The sequence below is a fragment of the Struthio camelus genome, chromosome 7 (genome assembly GCF_040807025.1).
Source record: "Struthio camelus isolate bStrCam1 chromosome 7, bStrCam1.hap1, whole genome shotgun sequence".
Classification (NCBI taxonomy): domain Eukaryota; kingdom Metazoa; phylum Chordata; class Aves; order Struthioniformes; family Struthionidae; genus Struthio; species Struthio camelus.
The window spans coordinates 33,538,929-33,558,286 of NC_090948.1; the positions used below are offsets into that span (position 1 = coordinate 33,538,929).

General features: G+C 37.8%; 1 protein-coding gene and 1 long non-coding RNA gene across 15 annotated transcripts in view; one reads left to right on the plus strand and one right to left on the minus strand.

Moving 5' to 3' along the window:
• LOC104151248 (uncharacterized) overlaps positions 1 to 9,819 on the plus strand; it is a 31,792-nt gene extending 21,973 nt beyond the window's left edge. The window contains exons 3-5 of one of the 2 annotated variants that reach the window (XR_011142243.1): positions 1,541 to 1,631; positions 1,719 to 1,841; positions 4,059 to 7,833. This is a non-coding gene — a long non-coding RNA (uncharacterized lncRNA). Of the gene's footprint in view, positions 1 to 1,540; positions 1,632 to 1,718; positions 1,842 to 4,058; positions 7,834 to 7,858 lie in introns of those variants that run through there. The other variant, XR_011142242.1, reaches the window with a different exon arrangement.
• LDB3 (LIM domain binding 3) overlaps positions 1 to 19,358 on the minus strand; it is a 132,076-nt gene that overhangs the window by 11,070 nt on the left and 101,648 nt on the right. For 8 of the 13 annotated variants that reach the window (XM_068950680.1, XM_068950683.1, XM_068950679.1 and 5 more), the window contains 5 exons: positions 17,714 to 17,884; positions 10,756 to 10,800; positions 7,877 to 8,004; positions 1,514 to 1,814; positions 41 to 221 (listed from right to left, as the gene is read on the minus strand). In XM_068950680.1, the coding sequence (XP_068806781.1) occupies positions 41 to 221; positions 1,514 to 1,814; positions 7,877 to 8,004; positions 10,756 to 10,800; positions 17,714 to 17,884 (826 nt within the window). The remainder of the gene's footprint in view (positions 1 to 40; positions 222 to 1,513; positions 1,815 to 7,876; positions 8,005 to 10,755; positions 10,801 to 17,713; positions 17,885 to 19,358) is intronic. The other 5 variants (XM_068950689.1, XM_068950686.1, XM_068950692.1 and 2 more) reach the window with 3 other exon arrangements.

Sequence of the window (19,358 nt, forward strand, 5' to 3'; positions counted from 1 at the left end):
AGTGGACCAGAGAAAGGATTCCACTAGTCATCTTACTCACCCCCATGATCTTAGTGTGGCATCTGGCACAGGTTGGTGCGAAGAACTGCTCATAACAGCGCTCACAGTATACACTATTCTGCTCTTCCACAAAGCACACATCAGCCAAGGATGTCTTGCAGTACGCACAGTTGAATTCTTCTGGGTGCCAAGAGCGACCCATGGCTACCAGGAAAGGACCCCTGTAAATAATCATAATTATTTATTTGTATTACAAAAATATTGAATGTCCTTGATTACAAGCCCATTTTGCTAGACACTGCACACACGTAGCAGTCGTTCCAGATGAACCACGAAGGTGCGTGTTAAAATAACATCCAGAAACCTGAACAGAAATGGTCTTTTTCAAGATCACTACTAAAACACTTTGCGAACTGGTTAAAATATTTCATTACTGTTTAGATATATACGTTAGATTTTCAAAGCAACTGTTGGAAAAAATCATCACTTGTTTTCATATCTGCAGGGCTACAATGGTCTTTGTGACCAGTTGCAAAATATTTAACACAGTTCTTAAAACAGGACACACAAAATATAGACGTGTATAAGTATAAGACAGCAGGAAAAGACCCAAGAGTTGTAATGCACAAAATAAAGCTACTACTTGAAAGCATGAAAGAGCAGGCAAATTTCCAAACCCACACACCCACACCTCACAATAGCTCCTAAAGTCTCCTGCTTTCTTTGCATCTGAGCGAGAACTGCATGCTGCATTTTCTAAAAACATGACAGACTATCAGATGGCAACTTGCTGTTTGATTATATGGGGAAGGCACATTAAAGTATTTTTGGTGATTTACTTTTAATTGTAATTACATGTAGTGATAAGAATTTTATTCTTTTATTACTGGAGTCTTTCTGTTTCAGAATAGGGGGATAATCAGCAGTTCCACATCACCAAACTTGCTCCTTCTAGTGAGCAAGACTGTCATTAAACATGGATTACAGTTGGTTAGCAGTCCACAGGGTAACAATGGGCACCAGTCCAGCAGAATGAACTGGGAGAGGAGAAGGGAGAAGCATGCTATGAATCACTGATAATAGAGTGTAGGCATTATCTTTCTCCAGACACAAAAGCAGCAATTACATTTGGCTGCCGTTCCAAAATGACGTCTCATTCCTTTTCTCTCTACCATCCCCCCTTTTTCCACAACTCCCCCCAAGAAATTGTCTGCAGCTCCTTCAAAGAGCTACCTTGCGGACCAGAAACTTGTTTAAAAAACAAACAGTGATTTGCCACAGCATCCGTGAAACAAACAATTAGCATGTATAACTTTGTAGTGATAAAAAGTGAACCACACAATGGCAAAATGAGCTCTGGAAACGTTAAATTAATGAAGCAGACAACAGACATCCCTGCTGGGTAATTTAACTGAGTCTTAGGCTCTGGGACTCCATATTAATGTACAATAACCAGTCTCTCTGCGATACCTTCTTTTTTGCTTCAGCCCTCTTTAAAACCTCATGACCTTACCGAATTATGCTGTTACAATGTCCACAGAGAGGAGTTCGGCTGCTGGCTGGAAAACGCTCAGCTCTCTGAATTGTTCCCCGGGCTACTGCAGGAGCTTGGGAAGAAGCTGAAACTGGAGGTGGGTAAGCAGAAGTTGAGGCTGGAGATGGTACTGGAGCACCCCGTGGTAGGATGTTCTTGGTGACAGTGGTGGTGGTTTTTCCAGGTGCAAATTTCTGGGAAAAGGAGTCATCTGTTACCCACGGAGGGCGGCTTGCAGGCTCAGCATTGGCAGGGGTGTAGGAATGAACCGGTGCTGGTGCTGTTTTAAGTATCCCAAAAGAAACCAGTAAGTATTTTAGTTTATTTTCTTCTGACAGCAAAACAGTAACACCTATCAAAGGGTACTACTCCATGACACAAAAGCCTCAGATGACATTTAATTATTGTCTGTCCCATTATCACTCATTAATTCTGGACTGAATCCAAGGATATCAGCGCAATCTCTGACTTTTTATCCACATGCATCACAGAAATCTTTGCCTTCTAGCTTTTACGGAATTGACCATTTTCAAGGACGCCTCATTGTTCCTGTAATAGGAACGGATGTAATAATTTCAAAGGCTGCCATCTGATCTGTTTAAGATCTGTTTAAAAATAGAGATGCCAGGTCATGTAAGGAAGCGTTAGACAAAGTTTCCCATAATTTTAGTAAGTTGTGCTTAAATTTTGACCTGATTACATTGGCCTAAATGCAGGGTTTTCCACAGACATCACTATCATCTGTACTTTATATACAGCTTCATTTCTAGGTTTCTGAAGTAAAACAGGCTCACACAGGGAACACAGAGATAGAGAGCACTGGAAGCAACACTCAGGGAGCCAGTTCAGCTCACATGACCAGCAAGGCAAAGCCAGCAGCACCTAGAGGCAGGCCAGGCTTGAGGTTTTGACTGATCTCAGTTCAGTTCTTGGCTCTGCCACAGACTTCCTGTATGACTGTGAGCAAAGTGTAGTATCTCTGCCTCAATTCCCATGTACAAAATAGAAAATTATACTTCCTTTCTTCTGCCCTTTGACTATCATGTAAAATCTTCAACGCAGAAACTGTCTCTGTATTTGTATGCACCAGGCTCTGATCTTGGGTGGAGCTTTATCATATAAAAATAAGCAGAAGCTAAAGCCGCCTGTACATACCAAAGTCTTCCTCTTACCCTGCTCTTTTCAGAACGACAGATATAACGCTGCGTAGGACTGAAGTTACTGCTAAGTAATTGCCTCCCTTTGCCAAGTACAGGAGCTCTAAAAAGGAGTTTTTCCTTTGCAAGTGAATAATTGTCAGTCTTTGCGAGGAGAAACAGAAGCTGGAAGAGTTGAAGTCTTTTGGCCAAATGAGAGAGAGAGAGAGAGAGAGAGAGAGAACAGATTTGGGAAGAGAACCCAGGCCTCCTGCCCTCCAGGCAAACACTCTGCATAGCAGATCTCTCAGCCAATAAGACGATGGGCAAATACAGGATTTAATATTTTAAGGGGACTGTAGGTAGAAAGGTGTTTCAAGCAAGAAGAGGTTTCAGACTGTAACACAGACCTCTCAGGATAATTAAGCGGTGAGAAGATTATGTACTACTTAACGCTCCTCCCTTGGCCCACACCCTGCCGAACAGAATAGCATACACTTATTATTGGGCATTACAGATGCTTAAATTGCACATATATCAGATCTACTGCGATCACCCTAGTGATCGCCGATTGTCGTCTTTTTACCGGGTTCAAAATTGAATCTAACGCATCTTCTTGATAATTTTTGTTTATACTACAGCATCAACAAATTTTCTGCTTCATAATCCTGTATTCCCACCTTAGCTTGAAGCTTCTTTTTTCACTTGGGAACGGTAAACGATGTTTAAAGATTTCAGAGCAGAGAGTTTATATCCAATCTCTTTAAACCCTGGGGCAGTTGCTATTTAGGTATTACTGTATTAAGCCAGTCAAAAGTAGAAGGCAATATTTCATCTCTAGTTGGCGAGTTCAAAAGGCTCCCACCTGTGAGGCTCTGTAATTAAATATGGTGACTTCTAGCTCATTCAGCTTTGTGAAGGGATTCTCCCTCCCTCAAAAGCCAGTTGTTGTTCTTGCAAAGTGTGGCAGTGTATTCCGTGGAGGACCTAACAAAATGCTCAGATGGTCAAACCCAGACTTCCATAACTGAAGAGATGGCGCAGTCCTTGTGGACAGTTCAGATATCATTTTTAGGATGTCTTTTCCTATGATTGCCTTCAGTAAATTCAACTTACAAGCTTACAACCTCTTAGTTTTTAATTTTTTCTTCCTTATTCTCATAAAGAGTATCAGTGCTTTGTTTTGCTTTTACCGCTTGGTCTATTCTAACCAGTTTAGATAGCACATGATTAATTTGGGTTCAGACTAATCTAGACTCCTTTGTCGAATAAAGTCTGGGGGTGGGTCTTTCTCTTTCATTCTCTCTACCTTCTTCCCTTTCTTTTTCCCTTTCTATCCTATCCATTTGCCACTGTAAAAAGATACCAATAAAGTACATCTTTTCCAGTTGCTGAAAGAAGATGCCAGGGGTATTACTGCAAAATGACAAATATCGGACGTTTGCAACTGCTCTGAGTTCTCTGTATTAACTAATTTTTCAGCTATTATCATTTAATTTTAAAAGCTGGATTTATTACAACATATTTTCCCAATGTAAACAGGCTGGAATTACTATTGATTTCAGATAGCATCATCGCAATGCACTAGAACTGCCTCACTAACTTTAACGTTTTAGCTATGCTTATTAGAAGGGAATTACTATCTTATAGCTGTATTCCTAAGCTTATATGAACAACTCTAGCTACCGCCATACAAACGCACCTTACATGTTTATGTATTTCAAAATCACCCAGCACACACAGAGCAGATAAAAGGAGCTGTCTGCTGCTAAAAAGGACTAGATTCAGTATATATCAGAGGACAGAGTCTCAAAATAGCAGCCCTGTATCAACTGACCCATAGCTGTTCAAAAATAAATACTTTAAAAGATTCAGTAACTCAGCCTCTACCACTCTGTTTCCCTTAGGCCTCTGCTTCTCCTATAGTAAGAGAGAAAGAATGGGTTTTATTGTTATCTTGAGAGCATGGTAGAAGAGGTCTCACTTAACAGCCATGGGAACAAGCTGACTCTCTGCTTCCAAGGGATCTGGAATTTTCCCCTTCAGATCTACGGTCCATAGATATTTTCCTGCCAGAAAAAAGGCAGGTTTCCAAAGAGCAAAATAAAGACTCATGTAGTCTCAAGTGCTTTAGTCTTGCCTCTTACATTGCACTGTGAAAACAATTTCCCAGTTCTTTTGTCTGTTAGAAGAACACAATTGTTATTCTTAGTAATAATTTTCCAGTAGCAAATGCAATTCATAATTACAGCTGATGTGTTTTGTTTGATACTTATGGCCTCATCCTTGAATACATAGATTTTGCTATGTACTGTTCCAGTTTATAGTGGATGAGAAACCAGGTAACGCAACACAGCCCTTGTACGCATTTATAAGAAGACACAATTCTTATTCAGAAGACTTTACAGTATTAGGTGGCGGCACATAACCTGCTATTTTAGTCTTGAAAACGTTTAGGATCCAGTGAAAAGTTGAGATCTGTGAGAATTTTTCCACCGATTTCTAAATGGGTGGATCAGGCCTTCACACTTGAGCACTTTTATATACATGAGTAGTCCTATTTGGACCTAAGGATTTAAAAGGAAAGATCTCCTTTCTTGCTTTCAGCTATCTTGTTGCTTTGTAGGATGAAACTGGCATTTAGGTTGCTTGCAGTATATGCAGGCATTATTCCAATCTGGGAAATGATACCATGGAGGAAGATGCAAGTATGTCCTGCCATCTAGTGGACTGCGTTCAGAAAAGAAATCTATGGGCCTTTTAAGAACAGGTTATGAAATTTGGAGGCACACAGAAGGGAAAAGATTTCAGTTTACAGCTTTCCCTGTAAGTACAAAGAAAGAGATTTTTAGCAGCAGAAAATTCTCAGTAGAATTAGACTGGTCAAAGTGCTTCCTCTTTGCTGTACAGTGTAGATGTACTGATTACTCCCATATCAGCCAGATATTCAGCGGCCATACAGCAATGCAGTTTCCTCTTGAGATCGATTCCAGTGTAAACAACATTTTGCCCCGTTATTTTCAATCTGAGAAAGTCTTTTAAATCCTCCTGGTTATTACTGACTGACTCAGGTTATTGCATATATGGGGCTTCTGGTGGGTGTTTTAATCTGGAAGTTGCTTGCACAGTTTTTTAAAGGAAGTTAGGCCCCTCGTTTCCATTAACACTGAGGGCTAGCATACAGGAATCCCTCTTCTAAATTCTCCATTGCAAAGCCTGAACTACTATTAAGCTATAAACCTGCACTACTAATCTAGCCTGCACTAGCAACCTGTGCTATTTCAGCCTTTGCACACAGTGGGTATACAAAAATGGAAGTCTAAGAAATTTATTTGCTAAAGTGAGGGTGCAGTTACTGCACAAACCTCTGGTTGCAATTTAGACTGGAAGAAAAAGATGGATTTTGTGGTCTCATATGTCACCTTTTGAGAGTAGCTGGCCCTCTCTCGGACTGAGACTGCTTTTTATGCTTCTGGACAGAATTTACATGCATTGGCAAAGTTGGATAAGGAGGTTTTCTAACTGCTCTAGATGGTGGCTTGTTTTAAAAAAACTACTGATCTTTCCAATCCATTGACGACAGGAAATGCTGTTTCCTGCATTTCTTCCCAAGTGATAAATTCATGTTTGCTCAGTGCAACTGGAATAGGAACTGCAAGTGTCTTTAGAGCCAGTTCATGTTCCAAAACTGGTATGCAGTAGTACAACATCAAATATACAACATACTTTAAAAAGCTACCAAAAACAAGACACAAAAATCTTTGATAAAATCTCTTCCTGTAATCTCTTCTGTACTTGAGTCAGTCTGGGGTTTATTAAGGAGATATGTTTAGATCCCCTATTGCATATCTCAAGCTCCTACACAGTAAGGGAGACTTACTGTTCCTTTCTCTGCCAGCTTTAATGTTATTCATGTTTTGTCTAATATATCATTTATACACTGTTCTGGATTTTCTCCTGTCCGCTGGAGTACGTTATATCCTCGCAGCGTCCACATCATCAAAATTTTCCCACAAATTCATTTCTGTGCAGGTTTGCATATTGAAAACTGGAGTTACACTTCCCCCAACCGAGTATGCAGTGTAGTATCAGTTAGTTTACTGAGCAGATATTTTTCACTTGCTACCTAGTTTGCTCCGACAAAAGTAACTCCATCTGGCTTCAGTGAGAATATTGTACATGCTGGCAACACACAACCAAAAGCAAATGAGGAGAAGCTGAAACCTTTATTGAATCTGAGACCCCTAAGTAGCTTAGTATAACTCTGAGCTATGAGCTGGGTTTTTCCACCTTTATATCTCAAATACAGAGATCAATCAATTGATCAGTATGTCTGCTTCATAACTAAATGAAATTTCTGCCTTGATTCCATTCCAGTAGGTCAAGAGATAAAGCACTGCATGAAAGGTAAGAGTTTGAGATTGTTGAGACTTGGTTGGCCTTTTCACATTTACTTGACTATCAAGCTGTAAATCAACTTTTAAATTCTCTTGCTAAGATCAGAATAAGTTTAATTTGAAACAGAATTCATTTAGACTTATATTGCTGCCTCATTTAATTTGGTCATTTTGAAGGTTCATATTTTGGTCATCAATGGTTTTGGAAGTTCACTCCATTTGTAACACATTATACAAAGGGAATTTAAATAACATCAAGGAGCATATTTCCACATGAATGAATAATCAAATATATTCCTTCAGTAATTGGATCTGTGGGAAATGGGAGCATAGCATTACAAAGTACTTTAATAGGTCATTCTTTATTCCAAACATAAAACTGAGTTTGAGAAGTTCAACATATGGCCTTACCTATTTTGCAATATAACCTACTCAAGCTACCTTCACTTATTTCATCTCCTTCCTGAGATGTGCATTCTTAAACTGTTTTATCCATACTGAAGTGTCCCTGGATTGCTAATTGGGTGCCCTAGGTTATTCTGCAAACGCATTTCTTTTTGAAAAGGCAGACTACACATTTTTCGTACAGCCTTTTCCCTTGCTTTTCTTCTTCCTCCATCTATTCCACGTATTCACCTCAAAGCAGAACATAATCTTGAGATAATCTCAAGCAAAACTCTAGCAAACCAATAGCATTTGGTTCCTTGCGTCGAATAAGTCTTTCCTGACACGTGTGTCCTGTAATAAAAATCTGCATTTTCTTTACAAAAACCTGTCCTGAATCCTTTCAGAAATTGAAGTCACCTTACCTGGCTGGTAGACAGAGGGTTTTATGCTGGCAGTAGTGACAACCCTTGGTTTTGAAGCAGCAGCAGAAGCAGGACTTTCACCGTAACTTGCAGAAACTGGTGTTGATGCATAGGATTGGCTTGTGTTTCTAAAAGCAAAATGAAGCTATGAGCAACTTTATAAACAGCAAGAGTTATTACGAAATCAAGAGATCTGGCAGCTTCCATAGTACCCCAGGGGTGCTGTCCTTCAGAGCTACAGAGAGAATACTGCGCTATTCATAAGGTTTCAGCATTGGTAAGGAAGATCGACTATTCTCCGGAAAGAAAAACTGGCTGAATAATGAATTTAAATAATCCAGAATTGCTCTTCTTGTCATGGACGATAAGTCCATCATATCCTTCGGTAAGTTATTAAAAATATTCTCAGTTTAGCAAGGGATTGCACTTCAGGAATATGCGTACTACGTTTGCATTTTCTGTCCTTTTACATACAAACAGGCCTGCTCTGTTCTAAATGAAATCAATGAGAGATTTCTTGATGACTTAAAGATACACTGGCTCAAAAGCACAATATATAGAATTTCATTGCTTCTACTGATGTGTACAAGCATTATACTGTTTTCAGAAACATTGGAGTACCCTTTGAAAACCATTTCTGAAACTAAAACTTTTCCATATTCAGACTGAGACCATAATTTACATTAATTTTTCTCATGTTTGGATTCAGCTAATCCAAATCCTGTGATATGCAATATTATGATTTCATTTCTGTGTTCATGGATTAAGAACCTTTGCTCAGGGTTCGAAACATCACTAAGGATTTTTTTTTTCCTCCATCTTATGGCTCAGATAGTGATTCTCCGTGTGATTACCATAGAACCTAGAAGCGTATGCCTCTTCTACTTGCCTATGACTTAGCATGATTCTGTTTGTCATAACTTTCCTTCATAAACTGCTAAAAGAGCACCACAAGCAAAGAAAGGAAGAGGGAATAAAAAAGTACAAGGAAGGGAGGCAACAGAGTGAGATTTGGGTTTTCTGCAGTAATAAAAACGTTTCAGTACTGAACATCCTTCTTACTCTCCCTAATACCATACTGTTTTCTTTTGTTTTGTTTTGTTTTGTTTTTCTTTTTTCCCCCCTTTCAGTCCCATCATTTCATTGAGCCAGATCCCTATCCATTTGTTGTGAAAGGTTTAGGAGTTATGTCCATGGTGACTTTTTCTATAGGAGAATGTTTGTCAGCATAAGAAAAGAAAAAATGTCCTGGCTTCGCCAGACCAATGGTCCGTCTCGACGGCTACTCTTTCTCCAACAGTGAAAATAGATGCTGTCCGGGGAAAATATATTATAATTTTTACATATAGAAAAACCAGCATGTTCCTTCCAGTACAGGTAAGGCATGCTGGCAAACGGGAGCTTTTGAATTTTCATTTTGAACAAAACAAACCTGTACTGACGACGTAGCTTTTTGCTACTTTGACAGTGCTTACAGTAAAGATGCAGTTTGCACAGCATTGCTGCCTCAGGCTAATTTATTTTGTCTATTTAGTTAGACCTAGCAATGTAACTATTGCTATAATGACTATAGTTATTTCTATACCTAGTCCAGGGCTGTAACCAAGTGGATTTGGGTCCACTGTGCCATGAGCGGACAAGACTCTCATAAAGGTAGACTATTTCAGTGGGTTTGTATTCACTGCAAGTTCTCTTCAGAACTGCGCCATGATTTTGTAACTGTCAAAGCTGTTCGACGTGCAATAGGACAGCTAGTGTTACCAGAAACAATATTCATTTTACCTTCCGCTCTTATCATCCATTTTCTGTTGACCTCTCCCCATATTAGAGTGCACTAGACAGAACATTGCTCCTTACTGTAGCACAGACAGGAAGAGGTACGCTGGGCTTGCATACCGCTTTCAAAAGGCCTTTAGCGGAAATGCACGCTATCTAAAGATTTTTTTATTGTTTCAAAATCTACTCTTCAAGGTAAATTAGGCCAAAATCCAGTAAAATATACTTACCTTTAGAGGATCAGTGGTCAATATTTACTATGTGGATTAAAAGTTTTTAAATAATGTGCATCATAAACCCTTAATTTGAAAATAGCATACACTTAGTAATGGCTACCCCCAGATATGCAGGCTCATTAGTCAAAAGACTCATTTCTAGGAGTTTTGATGCACAAAACGCATAAGGAAGTTCTTAGCCAGATTAACGATATTTAGACTGTCATGAAGAAAAATGGTTATTCAAAATTCAAGGGTTTTCCAAAGTTAACAGCATGATAAAACCATGCGACTAGATTTCCTTGTACATTCAGGGAAATTAAGTTGAAAACAAAAACAACAACAAAAAAAATCAACAAAAAATAATTTTCAAAGTACCAAAATCATCACAAAATTAAAGAGGTCAACTACTGAACTCTTTTACAAGTCAAAGTAATAATACATATTAAATATAGTGAGGAAGAGGAAAAAGGCTCCTCAAAGAGAAATAAAGCATTACACTACATCATTAAGGAGTTTAGTGAAGTTAAGTCAGCCGTCAAAAGATTTATCAGAAACAATTTCTTCTAAAGAAAAGGAAATAACAGGTAACAACAACAAAAAATTAGTATGTCTGAAGGACTGAAGATGCTTTAATGGAAGAGTAAACAATGGCATCTCAAAAAGCAATGAAAGCACCCTTAATGAATTTATCTGTAGCAGCCAATGGCAGGTGAGATGCAGCAAATTAAACACTGGCTCTGAAAATTATTAGTTGCCAGAAAGAGTAAATATTTCTAAGCAGATCGTTTTAATGTTAATACTTCACTAGATGTCTGCTGGCAGCAATAAACTGGCTTGTTAAGTACTTTTAATGTACAGTAGCTGCACAAAATAACACTTTTATACCTCTTTGACTGGTAGCTGATGGAGGTGGAGGAATGCCGGTTGAAACTAAAATGAGACAAAAGTTGTATTTGAAAAGAATGTATCAAGAAAACTGGGGTATCTTGTCCTGCAATGCATTTCCTTATGAATAAGAAGTACACTTACTAAGCGCTAAAGTAAATGACTATTTTTTTTTTTTTAAGGATTTAAAATCATTTAAGATTAGTATTATATTACATTCTGCTTATCTGCTTTAAACTAGGAATCATATTGAAACCTGAATAAAGGGGAACAGAAATAAGTGAGCTGACTATATTGCTCTGTAAGTCACTCTCTCCAGTTTTGCTAGTTCTTTAGTTGTGGAATTCTAATTCAACCTCTGGACGGTATGCTTTGGCATTCACAATTTATTTATATTAGCACAGAAAAATAAGCATGAATATGTTTTTGTCGATGCAATAAAAACTTAAGCCACGTCAAATCTTAGAAGCCAATCCTGAATCAACCAAAGCCTGGCTAAATTTCCAGGTTAACTATGGGGCAGCAAGGACAACCCCACAGAAAGGACAAGTAGAAAGTATTAGAAGCAACTGCATCAAGCTGCTGTGTTCAACTCTTTCCTTTCAAAACTACTCTACTGTGCATATACTAAACGGTCTTAGGTGGATAAGTAGATTTTTTTCTTGGGGAAACAGCATCATTTCAGGACATGAAGGATTCCTTTATGTAAATACAAGAAGTACATACAGGCTTGCACAACGTATGATCCGAGAAGCAAGAGGAATCCGAATGAATGCAGCTCCTGTCTAAATGCACAGTGCAGAGCTGCACAGCAAGAATCGCATCCCACAGGAGCACAGCCTGCACTTGTCAGAATTATCAGGAGGACCCTATCACATCCCAGTGACTTCTTTAACTTTGGGAGAAGAGTTGTTCTTCCCCTTACCACAGAAACACAGTGCTCGGATTAAAATCCTAGACCGGAACCTACACCTTCCTTTTAGAGCTATAATCCTAACTAACTCCATTTTCTCCTCCTGCATTTATATTCCTGGAGTGCTGCCTCACTGGTTGCCCTGCTTTTATCCTCCAGGTGGAATAACCAATTGCATAAAGAGCTTCGTGGCTCATTTAAGACTCCTGCTGTGCTTTCTCCTTTGTAAGTAAGATTGTAAGTGAAAAAGTAAATTAACACTGCAGATTTAAAAATAAGGGAAACAGATGATCAGTTAAGGATTAATGACATACTTTAAACATTCTTCTTTAGGAACACTACAAAGATTTTACACCATGCTAGGTGTTATGAGTACAGTCTTGCTCACAAAAGCAAAATCACTATAGAATTGGTCTACCCAAGTTTAAAATCGGATCAATTAGTTCAGGATATTGATCAAGAATTTCTCCAACATTTTCTTAGTGGACCTTTTTAAGGTATCTAGAAAGGAAAAAGAAGCAGTGGACCAATGGTGGCAAAATCTCAGGCCCACTCTACCTGAGTACGTTCTACAGGTTGGAGGTACTGCTATAATTAAGGCTGTCCATGTTTAATTTTGAACTAAAAATTATAGGAACTACTACAATTTCTCAATGGTATATGTCAAAGACAAAATTAGACTTTTAAATTTGTATTTTGGCATGCAAAACCCTATTTCTAAATGAAAACTATCAGATGCTCAACCATTTGAAATATAAATGAACTCAGGGGCCTAAAACTGGCCCCTGGTTTTTGAATGCATAAAACCATAAAACTGGTTTTTGAATGCACTACCTATAACATCTGACAGTTTAAAACAAATAAACAAGGAAATAGTGCGCCAAGAAAGAACCAGCCACAGTTGCAGCACAACCCTCCAACAACAGATAAAACAAGTTTGCTGCTTGTACCTCATCTTCACGGAGCCAACTGTATGCAGGTCCTCCGAGTTTCTGATTTGACCGTATGTCCCAGAGCTTGTTGCATTAAAATCATAGCATTTGCCTGCTGATAACAACCTGAAGCATGTGCCAGCATGATATCTGTGTCTAACCTGTTGTCCTGCCTGACTGTTTGAAGGCTGAAAAGGTTTTCCCCCTTATATCCAAGTGAGAATCTCTCTTGTATGCCTTGGTATTAGAAGGCTGCTGTTAGCTCCCCTCCCACACCTCACCCCAAATCCGTCTCTTCTCCAGGCTAGACGAGACTAATTTCCTCAGCCTCTCTTCTCAGGACAACTGCTCCAGCCCCCGATCATCGTGGTGGCCCTCCACTGGAATTGTTCCAGTTTAATCAACATCTTTCATGTATTGGGGGAACCAAAACTGGACACACTCTTCCAGATGCAATCTGCGACTGCTGACTAAAGGGATAATCACGTCCCTTGATCTATTGGCTCTGCTCCCGTTAATACAGCCCGGGGAAGCTGCTGGCCGCCTTTGCTGCCAGGACACGCTGCTGGCACATGTTCAGCTTTGCTGTCTACCAAGACCCCCCGGTCCACTCAAAGGGGCAGAAGAGAGTAAAATGATCCATGCCATTCAAATGCATGAGATAAAAGCCATTTCAATTGAAAAGAAATTTTAAAAATTCAAGGTGTTCTGGTTTATCTTCCTTACTGATTCAAATTGTGATTTTGTAAGGTGCTGTTTGCACCAGTACGTTTCACACTCACTAGTCCACATGGACACATAACTACAAATTAATTTATTACTGTAAACGAATTTATAGTTTCAAGGCCTCATCCTGCTTCCTTCTTCCAAATGAAAGGGATGCAAAATAAAAGTGAAAAGGACAAAGGCTCAAAAGAGAAATAATATTATCCTAGGGCTAAAATAACGATGCAATTAGTATCAATAAATGATAGGTATGTTTATACTAGTTTGAGTTGCTTATATGTAAAGTATATGTAATATTGATTACATGTCTTCACCTTGTCAGACAACTTCACAGAATAATAAAAACACACTCCAAAGGAAATTTTGTTTTATTTCAGAAGTAAACCCATTTCTTAGAACTGGAAAATTTATATTTTTGACATTTAAAAAATGTGGTGTCTTCTTTAGCCTTCCCCTTATATCCTCCTATTCAAGATACTCAGAAACAGAAATTGGCAATGAGTAATAAAGTACTCTTCAATTTTATTGAAGTGTAAAAACTCCTTTGAACTACAGGATGAGCAATGAAATAAGCCTGACTACAATTTTACCCATGGAGTCCTAAAAGTGAATTATGCAATGTATTTGTGATTTATCTTTGTTTGCCTCCAAAATTTTTCATTAAATGACAGTCTTCATTATCGGGTTATCTTTTTGAAGAAAAAGAACTAGTACCATTTTTTGTGTGAAACCAATGTTTAGCCGAATGAGAAATGCATATAATTACAGAAATAAAAAGTACTACCATGAAGGCTTCAGAGACCTATTAGCTATTATGTGTAATTGTCAAGGAAGCCGAGAGAATATCTAAACAAATCTCTTCTGCAGGTATGTAAAAATATAACCATCACAACAGGATTGGCATGTGTCCTACGGTACGGACTGATGAAACATGATTAGATGCCCTCTGGCTTGCCAAAGTGGTAACCTGGGCTTCAGTTTGTTTTCGTGTTCTAACTGATGGATGTATTTCAGTCCTGAACTCAGAGGAATGCTGTAAATGAATCTCTTCTATAGCTCAAAGAAATAAATAGGTTATGCATGCCTGTGTTATAAACAAGCTCAAATATGCCCAATTATTGTTCCTTATGAAGTAAGGGACTTTCTTTGGTTATAAGATGTTTTTATCAGTCTCCTACAAGAACCATGTAGGACGCTCGTTTCATACAGATATGTGATCGTTCCAATTTATTAACAGAGAGATTTGGGAAAAACAGCACGGGGTAAGATATCCACATTTAAGAGCCTAATAAGAGCACAGAACTGAATGAAAATGCAGTATAAGAATTACTTTTGAAATGCACTGAGCCCTCAATTTCAAAATTATTTGAATTTTATGTTGGACACACACACACACATAAGGAATTCCCTAAATAACTTATCAATCTTGAATCTTGCAAGTTCACACATGAAGTGAGATGTCAATGACAGTAAAAAGACCCTTGCAGGACCTGCTATTCTATTCTTACCTTCTGTTCTTGCCGATATTCACTAACTTCATAGTTTAATTGAAAGCAAGTTATGATTAGCGTACTTCCACTCAAACAAATGAAATGACACCAGCAGTTAGTTTTACTTCTTAAGTTTTAGCATCTCCATATGGAAATTACAAAAACAAAACAAAGCCAGGTTTACATCCTAAAAATCCAAATTCTATTCTGTTCTATAGCCTTTCATTTCTGAACTGGTTTCAGTGGTGTGAAGCCATCTGAAATACTTTCAGATGTATAGGTGCGCATAGCTTTTTCCTGCTGTTTTCTATCATACTCTTGAGAAGGATCATTGCACTTTTTGGATTGTTGCCTTCAAACTTAACGTGCTTTGTTCAAGTCAAACAGCACCGCTGGGTGATTCTTAACTGCCTTTTTATATTAAGACAAAAAGAGACATGGATAATTATTATCGCAAATGTAGTACTGACTCATAGCCTCTCACTGTTTTTGCTATGCTTAAATAATGAATCTTAAAATCTGCTGTTTTTTCCTTTGTTAGTCTTGACAAAGTGTTAATGAATAAAAGCAATGAGAAAGCTTCGCAGTGAGACAGCAGAACAGTATTCTTTGTTTCTAGTGATAAATCTACCTTTCCCTATACCTCGGACTGTTGCTAGTCACGACTTAAAAGCATAATAAAAGAAGGTCCATGATTCTTTGAAAATGCAGCAGGTTGCCAAATTATGATCCTGTGTTCTCACCAAGAAAAAAATAAAATAAAATTTGTCATCGTCACCCATCCTCTCTAGACAAATATTTTTATTTTAAGATGGCAAAAACAGCACAAGCCAACTGACTGGAGTACCTTTGTTCAGAAGAGATCTTTTAGTCATATATTTTAAGTCTAAAACTTCAGTTTTTTTCTAGCTCAGGTTTCATGTGAAAGATTAAACAAGAAGGCTGCTCCATTAAACATGCCACAATTTTCAGTGATCTCTGCCAAGCCAACCTCTTCAGAAGCTGTAAACTTTAAACTGGAGAGAATAATACCAAATAAAAGCAAGTTTAGTAAAAAGAAAACAAAGAGAGCTGTACAAATATACCTAGACTGAGATGAGATAGCAGATGAAATAGTGGAAGCTGCTAATGACATGTTCTTGGACCCAAGAAAAGGCTTAGGTCGTGAGAAAGAGCTGGGGGCTGCAAGCACTCTGCAGAGGACACAGTAAGAGCATGAAAGCATATACCAAATAATTTTACAGGAATAAAAAAATAGCGACATCAAAACTGAGCTTTGCCCGAGTTCAGACACAAGAGGACTGCTGCACAGTTACCAGCAACACGTGTTTCCTGTGACATACCTCTGAAGACTTACAGAATAGCATAACCATGCACATCCCTACAGAACACAAGACAAAACGTACACATTATGCAAAATTTTTAAACTAGAGTCTGTTGGTAATGAAGGAGGACAATGTTTCAGGACAGAACCTTTGTCAGTGATGCGTGTTTTTACCTGCAAGAATTGAAGAAGATGTTTGTGTCTGAACTCAACCTAAGATTTTAATATGCAAGCAGTACCAGACTGAAGATTCTCATATTTAATACTTTTGTGATCAGTAAAGGAAAGTCACTGGCATGATTAGTTGAATAGGGTAATTTTTGAGGCCTATATTAGATAGTCCATTTTCTTCACATTACTGTTTAACCTGAGGGCTAAAATTACTTTAAACTATAGAGTTATTTCATTCAGAAGTGCCTTTCAACACAGTTCAGAGTTGCTGTATAATACCTTTTATTTGAACCTCCTTCGCTGGCTGAATGTGTGACTTTCTTGAACTGGAAAAAAATACTGGAGTCCAGTAGGCCACGGTTAGGAAAAAACTGACTGAAGTGAGAACCGACTAGCTGGTATACATAAACATTTTAAGTGAATTGGCAAAAACTGAACAAGAAATAGAGGCCAAGACAATACTTCCAAGCAAATTACACAACTCTTAAGATACCACAGAGCACATCTTAGGTGTCAGTTATTTAAAGCAATTGTCAGTTATTTAAAGCAATTTATGTTACTGAAGATGTGTCTTCTCATTCAGCTTTTAAAATATGCTAAAATATATACCTTTTAAGAATGTTCATGTAGCAAGAAGTATAACAAGGAAAAAAAAAAACGCCCAAAGTGAATTCATTCTTACTCCTTCAATAATTACTATAACATAAATGACAACTGTACAAATTCCATCCATTTCTTCACAGATTGAAGAGTCCGATTACCTCCGATATACAGCTGTAACTCCTACTGTAATACAAGTGTATACAAATGCATAGAGCTAATGTGAGTTTAAAAGAAATATAGTTAAATCTCACAAAAGAAAAACAAGAGTAGATAAAATCCAATACAATTAATTGGCTTAATACCTTAGAGATCAGTCAATCATCAAATATGTAGTTGTCCTGAAATATTGCTCAGTTTATCCTGTTCTACTCAAATGTGCTACTATATGGTATAGACTCAATCACGTGATTAAATTACATGTTGTAATTTTTCTTTTTGCACCATGCTTTAGAAACTCTACTACAAGAGCTTTCATTCACCCATTGTAATTACTGTGAGGATATATAGATATATATTCTTTACTAGTTGTGAAAAAGTCATTTCAATTTTTAACCCCAGATGTGCTTTTTGAAAATGTAAACTATATCCCAGACATTAAGCCATTTTTTCTTATTTTTCTGGGAAGCTTTATTTTGCAAACATAAACAACACACTTCAACTTAAGAAACAATACCAAAATATATAAAAGCGTACAAACAGGCTGCAGCTCTTACATACTACATTCTTAAGAACGTGTATGCAGCATTTCCAGAGCCATACAGGGGTACATCTGCGAAAGGACAAAGCAACAAAGCTTTACCTTTGGAAGGAGGACGAGAAGGACTCTTGCACTACTGAAGTGGGAGTGGTTGCTGGCGGAGTCATCAGACTGGCTGGATTTTGAGCAGCAGTAGCAGGCTGATGCGATGAAGCATGTGGCGCAGGAGCAGAGGCAGAGCTGGTAGACACTGGTGCATGCTCAACAGGGGTACTAATTAGAGTTAAATTAAATAAAACAAGAAGCATTTTAAAAAGGTGCTTATTTAAATGTAAAGCTTAAAACCTACTATGTTTGAAGCTGCAAACATAGTAGCAGGCTGTGTTATTGAGAGAAAAGCACAGTAATACAGAGTAAGACGACATTTGTTAGGCATTTTTGGATGTGCAGTTAAGAGAGCAAAGCAGTTTCGGTCCTGCTCGACTGAAATTTATCCCAGGTGTTATACAGCACTTAAGTCCTGCTCCCACTGAAGTCAGAAACTTGTGGCATGCATTACGTAGATGGCTGCATAGAGCCTACTGTTACTCTTTGAATTAGGATAAATTTCATCCAATGTTTAGTCCTGGAGCTGAGGTTCACATTAGGAGTATATCTTTTAATTAGATGAAGAAAAGCAGTTTAAAGGATATTGTTATAGTCATATTAAGGCAAGTTCTGATAGTCTAGAAATCCAGTCAGCAGAGCTTTTGTTTTGGGTTTAATCAGTTTTGTGCAATATATGTAATGGAAAGTTCTTTTTAAAAAAAAAAAAAAAAAAAAAAAAAGCAAACCACTGATTGTTTATTCATCTCTGCCCTAAATTCACCACAAATTATATCAGTTAACTAGTCAAACAGTTACAGACCTTTATACACCTGCAACATACAAGGGGAAAATGTAGGGCAAAGTTTTACTGCACAAGCTTTAAAACCACTTGGATGATGAAGACCAGAGTTGTTATCCTTATGCTCCTCTAGTGGCACAGATGATATGGAGCACAGAAACATTAACGTTCAATTTAATTTCGCTTTATTTGATTGCGAAATGGATTTATTGGGAAAAAAAAAAAATCTAGTCTCACATCCTGTGACTATTTTAGTAACCTACTATAATACTAATATGTCTTTCATCACCTGTTATCTGAGCATCCAGTGCTCATTAACATATTTTAGCCCCACGGCCTCACTGGGATTTGGAAAGTATTTCCTATCTCTTACAGATAAGTAAATGGAGCAAAGTTGATTCATTAAACAACTTCCCCAGGATAACAGTGGATGACTGATTAACTAAGAATTGAACCAATCTTTCGGGAGGTTCAGTCTATTGTTTTCAACATCGGATGGATAATCATATATTTAACCTGCAAAAATCCAAGTTCTTCAATTAATGTTTCAATGAATTGGATACTAACAAAAGGAGAGTAACGTGCACATTCATTATGTTGAATGTATCTCTAGTTGTTAATAAATGAAATAAAAAACAGCTATATCATTTAGAAATACTCCACTAAGAGGAAAAAAAATGGCAGAAACAGGAAGAGACAAACTTAATTTGGTCTTTAGACAAATTCCATTGTGGATTTTTATCAGTCATTATCTACAGAACAAATAAGCCACGGAAAAGAACTACTTACAACTTGAGTTTTCAAGTTATTATACTGTTTTGGAAAATAAACTTTTCAGTGATAACATAAAGGGCTACTATA